This window comes from Channa argus, chromosome 13, assembly GCF_033026475.1.
Source record: "Channa argus isolate prfri chromosome 13, Channa argus male v1.0, whole genome shotgun sequence".
NCBI classification, from domain to species: Eukaryota; Metazoa; Chordata; class Actinopteri; order Anabantiformes; family Channidae; genus Channa; species Channa argus.
The window spans coordinates 16,227,040-16,240,308 of record NC_090209.1 but is presented as its reverse complement, the minus strand read 5'-3'; the positions used below and the strand labels follow the sequence as shown (position 1 = coordinate 16,240,308).

At 38.5% G+C, this 13,269-nt stretch overlaps 1 protein-coding gene across 9 annotated transcripts in view; it reads right to left on the bottom strand.

Annotated features, from left to right (window-relative positions):
* The window catches only part of LOC137139647 (neural cell adhesion molecule L1-like protein), a 31,731-nt gene extending 18,964 nt beyond the window's left edge, over positions 1–12,767 (bottom strand). For 2 of the 9 annotated variants that reach the window (XM_067527191.1, XM_067527198.1), the window contains exons 1-19: positions 12,458–12,766; positions 10,179–10,269; positions 9,568–9,676; positions 9,277–9,464; positions 9,074–9,196; positions 8,092–8,262; positions 7,699–7,737; positions 7,397–7,508; positions 7,108–7,289; positions 6,860–6,994; positions 6,083–6,223; positions 5,173–5,284; positions 4,233–4,399; positions 3,398–3,563; positions 2,799–2,923; positions 2,580–2,684; positions 1,105–1,302; positions 682–752; positions 362–584 (exon numbers count right to left, since the gene is read on the bottom strand). In XM_067527191.1, the coding sequence (XP_067383292.1) occupies positions 362–584; positions 682–752; positions 1,105–1,302; positions 2,580–2,684; positions 2,799–2,923; positions 3,398–3,563; positions 4,233–4,399; positions 5,173–5,284; positions 6,083–6,223; positions 6,860–6,994; positions 7,108–7,289; positions 7,397–7,508; positions 7,699–7,737; positions 8,092–8,262; positions 9,074–9,196; positions 9,277–9,464; positions 9,568–9,676; positions 10,179–10,269; positions 12,458–12,472 (2,473 nt within the window). In that variant the 5' untranslated portion in view covers positions 12,473–12,766. Of the gene's footprint in view, positions 1–210; positions 247–361; positions 585–681; positions 753–1,104; positions 1,303–2,579; positions 2,685–2,798; positions 2,924–3,397; positions 3,564–4,232; positions 4,400–5,172; positions 5,285–6,082; positions 6,224–6,859; positions 6,995–7,107; positions 7,290–7,396; positions 7,509–7,698; positions 7,738–8,091; positions 8,263–9,073; positions 9,197–9,276; positions 9,465–9,567; positions 9,677–10,178; positions 10,270–12,457 lie in introns of all 9 variants that reach the window. The other 7 variants (XM_067527193.1, XM_067527197.1, XM_067527190.1 and 4 more) reach the window with 6 other exon arrangements.
* Positions 12,768–13,269: the final 502 nt, after the last annotated feature.

The window sequence follows — 13,269 nt, the reverse complement described above, 5'->3', positions numbered from 1 at the left end:
AGCACAAAATCTGTCATGATTTGTCAAATATCCCACATCTTCTGATACAGAAGTGGAAATTTGACATCGTTCTGCGTTTCAAAGGTTATCTGCCACCTGCTGAATTTAGAGAAGGGGGTTTTCTTTTACAATAGGGAAGGAAAAGTGACTACTGCACACCTGCACGGAGGTTGAAATGCTGGGCAAATGGAAAAAAGTAAAGAACTTAACCTGACACATTTTCTCGCAGACAATGCCAAAAGACAACTAAAGACAAGCAAAGATAGAATAAGGTTTGTTTTATATTATGGAACAAATATGAGTTGCATTTAAACATATCATATTCTGAAGTTATAATTAAATATGTAGAGGAAGTACTCACCATCTTCTCCAGAGTAACCTGTAACAACTTTAGGGTCTGGTCCCCAACCATCGCTGTTCCTGCTCTGAATTTTGATCTCATAGGGGACAAAAGTGGGTGTGTTTGTCACAACAAAGGAGGGTCTGTTCACCAAATGTTCCTGCCAGCCATCATCTACTCCCAGTTTCCGGTAGCTCACCTTGTACTCAAGGCCTGGCCCATTGTGTTCAATAGGCAACAGCGGCTACAACAGAACAATGTACTGACTTACAAATTTTTTCCCCAAAAATAACAATATCTTATAATGTACAAATAAATAGAAGAGGTAATTGTTGTCATACCTCCCAGCTAATGTCCATTTGATGAGGAAGGTGACCATGAATTTTGATGTTCTGTGGGTTCCTATCAGGAGCTTTGGAGAGTTTTCATACAAATTAACTAATAATACTATGACTGTGTTAACCATATTATTTTGAATGTAGTCTTTCACTGCTAAAAAGCAAATGTTTCAATAGTTGAGGTACAATGCAAGTACACAGATATAATGATGCACACAGGTTGAGCAGCAACATACTGGAGTTAATACTTGGTGACTTTCAGAGCTTCAAACTCCAAAAAATATCTACATCCCCTACTGCTATAAAGTCCTCTGGCCATATGTCCGCTTCTTTCCACATGTTTAAAGAAATGTTAGTACTTTGCATGCTTTCACTATGTACAGATAGCCACAGCTAAAAATGTTAATTAAATGGAGTGCGCCTCACCAGCAGGGGGTGTTTTGTATGTCTCCGTGGGCTCACTGGGGGGTCCAGGCCCAACAGAATTAACAGCATACACTCTGAACTGGTAGTTAAGATGTCCGTGTAGTGCCAGCTGGGCTGTTGCTAGGTTACCAGGCACTTTCACCAGCTCCCTCCACCTGCCAGGCTCCCATTGGCTCTCCTCATATTCCACTATAAATTCTGTGCTCATGGAGGAAACAGACACATTCAGTCAACATGCAACTGACAGTCACCACTGTTTCCTTTGCTGTGATTCCTTTTCCTGGAGCAAAAAGGAGATCAAAATTTGCACTGAAGATGGCCTCAAGTATAGTGAGTCAGGACACTTGACAAGGTTAGCTTTCTCATCTTTCAGTGTCTTTGGTTAGCTAGACTTTCTTTTAGCTCGCACAGATGTGGCAGTAATATTGATCTTCCCTTCTACTGTAACTCAGAGGTAAAAAAAAAACACATTTCACAAATTCTCACAATTATTATTTACAGAAACTTTAAACTGCAGGTTAAATTTCACTACACCTGTCTTGTAAATTATGACATCCACATTAGAACAGAGATGGCTTTGCAAGCTGATGTCTTTTGCTCCAAGATCTTTGATTAAACAAATTCAATAATTACACATTATACTCTTAAATGGTGTTCTTCAAGCATGTCTATTCTAATTTCTAAAGAAGGATAACATGCATCAAAGCTAATAAACATAACAACCTTACAATCTTCTAATTCCTATCATCACTAAGTTCTAAAAATAAATAAGTCCCTTTTTGAAGCACAAATAAGTGACAAGCTCCCCTGCCAGGATCCTCAGTACTTCGGTGCTATTTGCAGCTACTGCTTATGAAAGAACTTTAGTTAGTACTCAACAGTAATTATAGCAACAGAATCTGCCAACTCTGCTTTTCATAACAAAGGAGATATGACATGACAACATTTAGCGACTTACAAAAGCTAAGTCAAAATTCAAATCTGAACAAATGTAGTCCACTTTGACACCGGTCTGAACATTTTGGGAGACTCCCCTTAACATATTGTTGTAAAGAGATTTTTTTATCCACACACTTACCACTTACCAAAATATGATGAATCTGACCAGTGCCAGGGGTCCGGGATATGTGTATACACGTAGGTGAGTCTCTGGCTACAAAATACAGCTGGATCCTCTTCTATTCTAATCTAATCTAAGTTGTGTGTTCGCACAGGGTCATATGCCATAATTCACTTACCACTTAAATTCAAATACTCATAAACAGTTTTGTTCTTTTGTAACTAGACTATATGACAGTAATTTAATTGTAATTAACTTGTACTTTTACCCTAACTACATAGTAATTTTGTCACTATGTGGGCCATGTAATGACTGAAGGTTTATGATGTCTGATTATGTTATTTCTCTGTTACATCCACAACCTGCTCAAACCCCAAGAAATGTAAGACTTTGCATAGCACAGATTCACATCTACCTGTAATAGAGCTGTGGTGATCACTCCCGGGGACCCAAGACAGAAAGATATTCCTCGGACTTTTAATTTCAGATATCACTAAATTCATTGGCGCATCGGGAACATCTGCAACATGAAATAACAGCAGCAATAGATGTTAAGTAGCAGCTGTCAGTTCCATAACCTGGATCATATAGATGATTTCAAAGTAATAAATAAACATTTCCAAAATTGTTTTACCCAGAACTGTGAGTAATGCGGTGGCATGTTCCTCATCAAGACCTGTTCTTGCAATGCATGTGTACATTCCCTGATCACTCAGGTTCACATTCATGATCTGCAACATCCTATTGTTCACAACGTATCTGAACAAATAAGCAAGTTTGTTAGGATAAGTGTATTGTTAATGTATTTGTCATTCAATTGGAAAATATTCTGAAGTTTAACAGAATTACTTTCTTTTTTGATCCAGATCTGCATTAAATGTTATGTAACGACAAACATGATGCCATGCTCTTTCATGGAAGTGCAATAGTGAATAGAGCAAAGAGCAAAAACCTTCAAAAATGCAATGTAAAGAAAAAAGATATCGATCTGTATTTAAAAAACAACACCCTGGGATCATAGCTTTATTTAATTAGTTGTTTTTTTACATAACCTCCTTGATTAGAGATAACTAATCAACTGATTAAGCCGATAACAGAAATCCCCGGACACAAAATCTCTTGCATTTGACCTTCTGAGTCTGCTGGTACTTACTCATCTTCTCATCCTGAAATGTATCTTTTAGGACATTCAATGTTTGTTTTCTCCAAAACTATCAAACTGGTTCCACCTACCTGGAATTTTCCTCAGGGGAAAGTGGGATCTCCTCCCCATCCTTCCTCCACACCAACTCAAAGGTGCTCTGCAGGCTTCTGTCATACTCTGCCTGGCACATCAACTGGGCTGTGGTCCCGCTTATGATCTGCACATTCTGAGGTGGATCTACTATTTGTGTACGGTCTAAAGATAACACACATATGAGGCAAATTCAAAATCCACATATTAAATCAGAGTCAAAGTCAAATAATTCACTTTATAAATTTGTTTCATTGGCAGTAATTGCATTTTTATAAGCTAAAAGAGTTTTGAAATGTCTTTTGAAATTTGTTTTTCAATACATTTCTTGAGGAATTTGCTATAAAATGCCATTGAAAATGTATTTCTATATCTAATGCGATTATGTTTTCTGTATCTTTTTTAAAACATAAATGAAAGGACATTTATTTGGACCTATTTTTCCCTGCTTGATTAAATATAGCAGAACAGAGTGAAAAGAAATAAGAAGGCTTTTACCTCCCTCTTCCTTAACTTGCAGGTTTCATGTAAAACTCAATAACAATGTTTTTTTCATGTGGTTTTGCATACAAACTTAAAAACCTTTAATTAAAAAAATAATCTGCAGGAGCTAACGGCTGAGTTATTGAAGTACAAGGCCAACTGTGGCCAGCACAGCCACATTTTCAGTCAAATTTCTAAGGGGTCAGCTCACTCGAAAAACAAACACTTTTCCTCCCAGTGCCACACAGGTGTTTAAAAAGAATTCATCATTTGAATGGACTGGCCCATTAATGGATACTTGTCTGCAGAAACTCTTTCATAAAGAAAGCAGTAATTATTTTGCTGGGATACCTTTCACATCCAGCACAGCTGTGATATTTGAGTTGCCCTCCGTGTTAAAGGCAACACACATATATCTGCCGCTGTCATTTTCTTCTGCACCGATGATTTGCAACGATCCATTCTGGAGAGCAAAAAATCGTTCCCCCTTGACGGTTATTGCATCCCCATCTTTGAACCTAGGAGAGGACATTTTCACACTTTTTTTAGAGTTTGTGTAAAACTTATCTGACTGCAAAAATAGAAATAATAGTTTACCAATTAAAGTGCCAATTTGCTGCTTTTCCAGCCTGAGTTCTTAGTTTTACCAATATATGTCTTTTGTCAGATTGAGCCACATTGTTCCTGCCTTCTTCGTGTTCACTAATGTTCACCTACAATTTAACATCTTGAATGAAGTTTATTTATATTGTTAGTCCCTTGAATTTCAATCATTGTTACTTCTTTTTGAAAACCAGTGAAGTTAATCTTCGCAGCCAGACATTTCATCAAAATTAAAGCTCAACCTGCTTAGGCTTGTTGATCAGATTTAAGAAGAACATCATCTAATGGAATCAGGAGTACAGTCCTAATACTCTGATTGTCTTTGTAATGTTAAGAGTGTTTTGTTATGGACTGTCTAAAAGCCTATTTCTTTTTTTGGTGCACTGTAGCAGACCTTCAGTGGTAGGTAATAGGATTCAATTAGTCCAATTCCAAGGAATGGAAGATGATTATCTTGTTAAACAGATGTGAGTGTCAACATCAGGCTATGTCATGAAGACTTGAAGCAGGATTAAAAACATGACTTACTGTTGTGATACTGTACTGCATGTGCTTTAGTGTATTCTTTAACTGACAGCATAAACATAACCAAACTCAGAAGAACTGATTGACACTGTGAATTCAATAAAGGAATAAAACCAAATATATAACACCAATGAACTTTTTTATGTCTTTGGTAATCACTTACCAAGAGATTATGGGCGGTGGAGAGCTAAAGACCCTGCAGTTCATGATGATGTCCCTTCCTAGTATTACTGCATACTCTTGGTAGTTCCTTGTCAGTATCAGAGGAGCCATATCTAAGAGCAAGAGGAAAGATGAGATATTATAATTGCTCAGTTATTGCCTGGGAGATTTTGTTTCACAAGAAATAGAGGCAGAAAAAAACAAATACATCTGACTTACAGGAACAAGCATCACAACCTTGTGTAACATTTGAAGAGAAAAAACAACAACCAAAGAGCCAAAGTAAGAAATCTCTACTCAAATAGTCACTGGCATTTGTAGCAAGCAAATTATGAAAGCTCTGCACCTGAATAAGTTTATCAGGCAGTTGTGGGGAATAGGAGATAAAGCAGCAGGAGTAGCATCTTAGAGTTATTCAGTTATTGTTATTTGCAATGCCAAAAAACAAACATTTTTCTTCTGTCAGTCAACAAGATGATGAATCTTAAGTGAGTACGAGAGCACGCACAAGTGAAAAAAGAAACCATAATCCTACTATCTATTTCTTGATGCTATGTAGGCTCTGTCTTTTCACTGTTATTCTGTTTTTCTGTCACTGTAACCTTAGGGCAAATGCTTCCAGGATGCTATAGAGAACATCTGGAATAAGATTGGGACAATGTTCAAGGATAGAATCAACCCTTCAAAATCTAAAAGAGCTGCAAAGTTCTGTTGGCCCAACAAAAACTATACATTGGTCCAAGAAGTGCATTCATTAAAGTGGAGTTTTTTTAATAATCCCCCAGCTGCCCCAGGAGGAGCTGGAGATCATGGCTGAGAAGAACAACATCTGGACTACGTTGCCAAACCTGCTGTCACCTGGACCCAACTCGGGATAATCGGCAAGGTTAATGTGTTGCACTGACACTCACTCAGGACCATGATGTTAACATTAACCAGTAAACTGCCATGACTGTTGGTGGCTTCACACTGATAGACAGCACTGTCTTCTGCTCTGGCATTATGAATCACCACTGTGTCATCAAGCACTCGCGTGTAGTTCCCCGGTTCATCTGAAAACAAAACATAGGCATAAAATCACAACATCCCAGTCATTTCACAAAGGCTGCCAAGGCATTAAAGCACATCATGTTTTGCCTAATATTGATGTTCCTTTTTAAAAATCATTTAAAAAGCTGAGACAATTCATAAATTAATCAATTAGTCAATCAACAGAAACAGAAAGCAGTTATTATAATAGCTGGCTTATTACTCTTTTGCATGTTAGCACATCGAACATAAATTGAAAATTTATGTAAAACAAATCTATTTGTAAAACAGACTTTTAAAGGTGTTAACTCAGGCTATATGAAATTATGGTGGATAATTTTCACTAATCCTGGCTTTCTATAGACCAAGCTATACTTGGAGAATATTGAAAACTGGAGAAAATACCTAATTAAAATACCTAATTAAATGATAATTAAATAATAATTAGTTCATGAGTAAAAAAAAACACTATTACTTTCAATCATACCTGCTTAAATTAAGTGCACCTTGTATTTTAAATTTTTAAACAGTAGAAATCATTCATTGATGAAAGATTAGCTGTTTGTTGTTTTGAACTGAGGGCTGTGTCCTTAAAGTTGCACTGTCTTGGTGAAAAGTGGGAACAGATGCATCAAACCACAAGTCAAATTCCCACTCACCTCTGAAAAGTTCCCCGTTCCTCCTCCATGTGATGTCTGGTACTGGGTTTCCACGGACCGAGCATTTGATGTAAACATCAGAGCCAGTCACAGTCAGCTGGCTTTTAGGAGGCTCAGTCAGCCACTTTGGCGGATCTGGGAGACGTTGAGGAGAGCTGGATTGGTCTGAGTTGTGTGAACAGCTTTCTCTTGAAACAAAAAACAAATGCAACAACAACATGCATACTTAACTCCTGATGCTGACCTACCTTCCACTATAACGTCGAAGTAGTGGGCAGCCTCGCCTACAGAGTTGCTGGCTATACACATGTATTTCCCCTGATCCTTCTCTTCTACACCAGTGATGGTCAACAGCTTTTTAAATTTGCTTAATTTTGCCCGCGAAGGCAATGCGTCCCCCATTTTCATCCACTTTATCGTCGGAGTGGGGCTGCAATATCGAACAGTTTATGAGGCATAATGGCAGAAGATTATGATAATGAATTATGTTTAATGGTAATGTGCTTGCATTAGTGGTAATTCAGCATATATACTCACAATCCCTCTGGTATACACTCAAGCTGCAGATCCTCCCCCTTCAAGAGCACCTTCTCTGTCTGAACACCAGAGGGCAGCAGCAGGCCAGGTTTTCTCACTGGGGGGGCTTCAGCTACATTAAACATAAAAAGGATTCCTCCTCACTCATATGTGGACTTTTAATCAATGGTAATTCAAAGTACACAGAAAGTTAGAGTTCGAGTTATCTGCAGCGTTTTACACATGCAAAGCAACTGTTTGACCTGCTATGGAAGACGTTTTGGTTTTTACTGTCAAGGATTTGATGTGGGAATATCACTCACTGGCATTGCTACTGTCAGGAAATTCATTGTCAGGTTTCACTGAAACACACACATCCACAAACACACATACACACGCAAACGCACAAAAAAAACTGTTAGAATAATACTGGAAGAGTGGTGATGCTTCGTCTTCACTGACATGTGTTGCTCAATCTGGTGTCACAACTTTTTTCTTCATCATAACATGACAAGGCAAGCCCTTGGTATGCAGCAGAGTAACTTCTGAAAATCTCCAATAGAATTACACTTAATAATATGCAAATATCTCTTTTGTACACTTCAAAGCAATAACTCATCGGTTATTGATATATCTGCTGTGCTAAACAGTTGGGCTACTGCTGTACCATTGCCTGCATTTAGGTTAAAGCCACAAAAACTAGTATGCAAACGTACAGCTCTTGACCACAACAGTCATGGCAGTTTTCTGGACAATGGTGCGTATTCTGGAGAAGGCAGCATGGCAACAGTAATCCTGACGGCTGTCTTTCTGTAAGGCATTAGAGAAGTACAGGTTGCCATCACTGCCCATGGAAACCCTGTCATCCTGCTCAATGTGCTGGAGATCTGGAAAAGAACATTTCTGTGTCAGTAAAGTGCCACAGATGTCAACAAAATCTGTATCTACAGTAGTGACAATAATGGTGGCAGGGAAGAAAATACAAATTAACACAAAGATTCTAAAATGTAATCATTGGATGTATCAGAAGTATAATGTAAACGCTACTTTACCTACGTCAGATTTAAATTCAGGTCACATGACCAAAAAAAGCAACACAATGTAGCCTCATACAGTAGGCCAGATGTTAAAGGAAATACCCTAAAGAGTTATTATATAGAGTGAGTACTGTGAAAACTTAGTTGGTTTACAAAGCTCTATTACTTTACCGGTCAGTGACACTCTGTCACTCTTTAGTCAGGCCATTCATACAGTATTATTCACCAGCTTCATTTAAGCTGAAGCCTTAAGGCAATAGTTGTTTTGTTGTGTGTGCAAGGCAAATGTATAAAAATAAATTCATTCTTGTAGTGATAGGAAATAGGACTGCGAGATAAACGTGTAGACCTTTCAATTGTCATTGTCACTGCTAGCATCCTTAGCGAGGACGGCTGTGTGCTTATTCCAGAGCACAATGTGTTGCCAGCTATGTTTTTTATAATTTTGTAATTTTGTAATTTTCCAAACAGTCCATTGCCTTCACCCTATTCATAGTTTTCACCCGAGCACATGACTGTGTGAGATGTAACTACTAATCAGTGACTAAGCTCTGGTCAAATTTTGTGTCCCTTCCACTTGTGCAAAATCCACATTTTTTTCAACTAGCCAACTGGCAGGCATATTTAACATATAAACTGCAAGTATTGCATCTTGGCTTACTGAAGGACATCCAGTAGATCTGACGTGGGGCCACACCCTCTGGAGGGTTACACTCCAAGACGAGTGGATCTCCCTCTTTAACAACGATTGGATCAATTGCCTCCTTTGGGAACTTTGGGACATCTATTCAAAAAATATGAAAACAATAAAGAATTAAACAACAAATTCACATAAGTTGAGCTTTTTCCATAACGGTTACTTACTGGGAACTATCAGTTCAATCTCCTCCGTCATTGCAGTTCCCAACTTGTTCGAAGCGTAGCATCTGTATTTACCCTGGAACTGTACGATGTGCTGTTTGCGAAGCACAAAAGTGCCAGATGTGTGGTCTGTTTTATTTGTTGTAATGTAGGGTGGCATAAAGTTTTTGCCATCTTTTGTCCATCTGTATCTGTTGGACAAAACCATGCAGTGAATTTCCTTCTATTAAGCTCTTATCAGGGTCAATGTTTCGTGCTGAAGAATGCGCTTTGTTGCCTGTTGATGATACTTACTCTGGCGGTGGGTTGCCAATGGCTTCACACCTCACAGTAACAGTATTGTCAAAAGGAAGGGCAATGATGGGACCTGATGTGTAAGTTGTTATGGTTGGAAGCTGCTCCACTACAATACAAAGAATAGAAACAAAATGATCAAGGAAAAGTTGAATGTTACCATTGTCACCAACAAAGCCTTGTTGAAAAAATAAAATATACTTTATTGCAGACTTTTTTTTTTCCCTTTTGGGGTTTGTTTTTCTTTTTGTAATGCTAAGAAGTTGACAACTTTGCCAACTTATGTGCCAAGGGCGCTGTAGTATTTGGACCAATAAAGTGCCTTAGATGGACAGTGCATTAAAATAGCACACCGGAAGAAATGCAAAGCATTCTTAGCTCCTGCACAAATCTCTGATGCAGTGGTTGTGGCATAAACATTTTACTTCAAGTTTTTTTGTGAGACACTATATTTAAAGCTCCTTGACACACACTGAGCAACCATTAAAATAAAAGATAAATAAGCTCAATGATAAAGATAAGATAAATAAAAAGAAAAGGTTTTCCTGGGAATTGACTCTTATACATTGATTAAAAGAGCATGGCATTGATCAGTTTCCGGGCAGTCCTACCTTCCAGAGGAATATTCAGGCCTGCAGCCCTCGAGGCCAGTGCTAAAAGCAGAACAAGCTGCAGGCTCCCTGCCAACTTCATCACCCTCCACTGGTGAATAGGGTAGAAATCAGGAGAATGTTTTAAGGCAGATCACCTGTTATCACTTGGAATTTTTAAGGCACAGAGGATCTGGAATTGACAGAATAATATTAAAAAACATAAGTAATAGGTTTAATATTTTAAAGTAGCAAAATACAAAAATTTGTAATTGGTCACGAAAACAAATCACGATCAGTTCTCACAGAAATCCAGCACTAAATGCAAATTCCAGAGGGAGAGTTGCTTCAGACTAAATGGACTGCAAATTATCACACAAAAGAAACATAGAAACCAGGCAATCATACTGCAGAAGGCTGACTGCCAAATGAAAACCAGTAGGAAGAACATAAACAAAATCCAACAATTTAAAAACCCATATACTTAGCAGGGTTTTTTTTTAATTTCAATTGCAATTTAAGAACATTAAAAATCCCTTCAGTTCTGTTTTGACATTTATTTCAAATGTGCCGTGCTTCAGGATAAGATTAATGTTCATCACGATGTTGTACAAATAAATGCAGATTACCTAAAGGGTATTGTGAATGACTCTGAAGGCTTTAAACCCAGTCAGAAATTCACTAAGAAATAGAAAAGAATATCAATGATGGGCTCAGTAATATCAAATTAAATATTTGAAATCCTTGTTTATTTATTCCTGTTAAAATAATAAAATTACAGCCATATGCACAGTCACTTTCTTAAATGTTTATGTTTAAACAAGACGGTAAAGTTCTTTAATAAGGCCCATTGAATAAAACTGCATAGGAGCAAGCGTCTCTTGTTCCTCATTGTTTCGATTTCCAACACAGCAAAGCACTTGTCTGGAGATTAGCCTTTGAACTGTGAAGCCTGGCTGGTGGCATGTTTACATTTAACCCAACTGGCACAGAGGATAAATTGCTTTCTACTACGATCACTTGATCCAAGATGGCAGACTATAAATTGGTCTGAGCCTATCCGTATTTCACAGCTTAGCTCTGAGACTGTGGCGGCAACACTGTCAATGCCAAATGGGCTCACCCTGCAGCTAATCCTGCTATCAGGACAATGAAGTCAGGGAGCTCGCGCAGTCATACTGTACACTGCTTAACAATGACTGAGCACTACTCGGGCTTCCTCTAAGGACACAAGGCTGCATGTGCTATCCCCTCTTAGTGAGGTTAATGTGGTAATTGTTGTAGACTAGGTTCTGGATTAAGCTGCTTGAATTTAGAATCAATTAAACAAATTGAGAGATTGTGGCTGAGATTTATCGGCAACGTAAACTTTTGTTGATTATCTTCTGCTTGACAGCATGGTAAGCCAATCTCACTTGGTGTTTAGTGGAGTAAACATACATTTTCATGTTTCATTCTTAGTCTGGTACTTTTGTATACTGTGCTTCACATAAGTCACACATATACACGCGCATGCCTGCACACAGATGCACCTTTGCATTAGAGGCCACATACAGTGAAACTGCACAGACACGAGCAAAAACCTTAGTAAATTTCATGTGATTTAAATAACCGACAGAAAACAACATCAGCTCAGAGCCCAAGCTCGTTGTGTAGGAGGCCCACAGTTCTCTAGTGACATAAGAAGATGGACTTTTTATCCAGATTTTTGTTGATCCTGACAGAACAGCAACTGACAGCTCTCATTCATGTGAAGTTAATTCACTGCTTATTGCACACCCAGACTTATGGGTTAGGCAAAGTACTAAGCTTGATTAACACATGGAGAGCTGCATGCCTGCCCCTTTAATGAGAAGTCAAACAAAGCTGACACAGTTTGTTTAAAAGCAAAATCCTCAGAGTATGAACGGGTGGAGTTCCTATGTAAACAGATAACAAAGCATTTGTTTCGAGAGCCGAGGGATCTATTATCTGAACACATGGCTGATCATAACCACAAATCCGCTGGGATTGTGTTTCCCCAGCCAATAGTTGGCCGGGACACAAAGAGTGTGTCTACTACGTGACTAATCCTTGCTAAAACAAATGGCACGCAATAACTCCCTCCCTTTCTTTAAATTCAAACTTTGTAAAACCTCTCTCAGACAAACCAGCATCGACTTTGTCTGTGTAGCTGCAAACTAAATATTGCAATGCAAAAATGATCCAGGTCCATATTATTATATTGACATATAAATACTGTAAATATTATCCCAGGGACTATGGACATAAGATTTTTTGATGACATAATCAATACTTACTGTTTTTTGGGTCATTCTACATCCTAAGTCCACCCCTAGCAGAGGCCCAAGGCAGCTGCCCTACGAGTCCACAGAAAAAGTAAGGGACAGGACCAGTAAGGAATTATTTCAGCAACTCTCTCTAAACCAACATCTCTGACATGTCCTTCCTCAACCACCTCACGTTGCTCCCTCCTGGTGCACAGACACGCCTCCCTGCCCGCCTCTCCACTCAATCGGCTAAAGGGGCAACAGGAGACTCACTGAAGTGACATACGTCCAAAGCCTCTCACTTGGCAAAGAGGTCCTCTAAGCCTGTGACAATGACTGGGACAAAGCTTGCACTGCGGGAACACTCAATGAACATTAGAGAATGGGCGGAGAGGAAGTACAGGCATGTCTTTCCCTCTCTCTCTCTCTCTTTCTCTCTCTCTCTCTCACTCACTCTCTGCCTTTTTCTTGATCCTTCCATCCTGCCTTCCACAAACTATGCCCATTTACACCCAACTCTGTCTCAATGATTTTAATGCAATGCTTCTTAGAGCCATTGAAAAGGAAAGGGAGTCATCTCAGAGGACCAGAGCTTTTGTGGATAAGACTTTTATGTCCACCAGCCACTTGGAAGAACATGTCTCAAGTAGGCATGATGTTGTTAAAGGCTGTTAAAGGAGTTTTAGCTACACGATTTATTCATGTTTTTATCATCCAAGTTTCTCAACTGTAAATACACAAAAAATGGTTTAGTTCAATCTTCTCAAATTGTTCATGAAGTTATTGAACCTAAAATATGTCTTTTATCTTTAGGTTTATATTTTATCCATCTGTAATTCTCT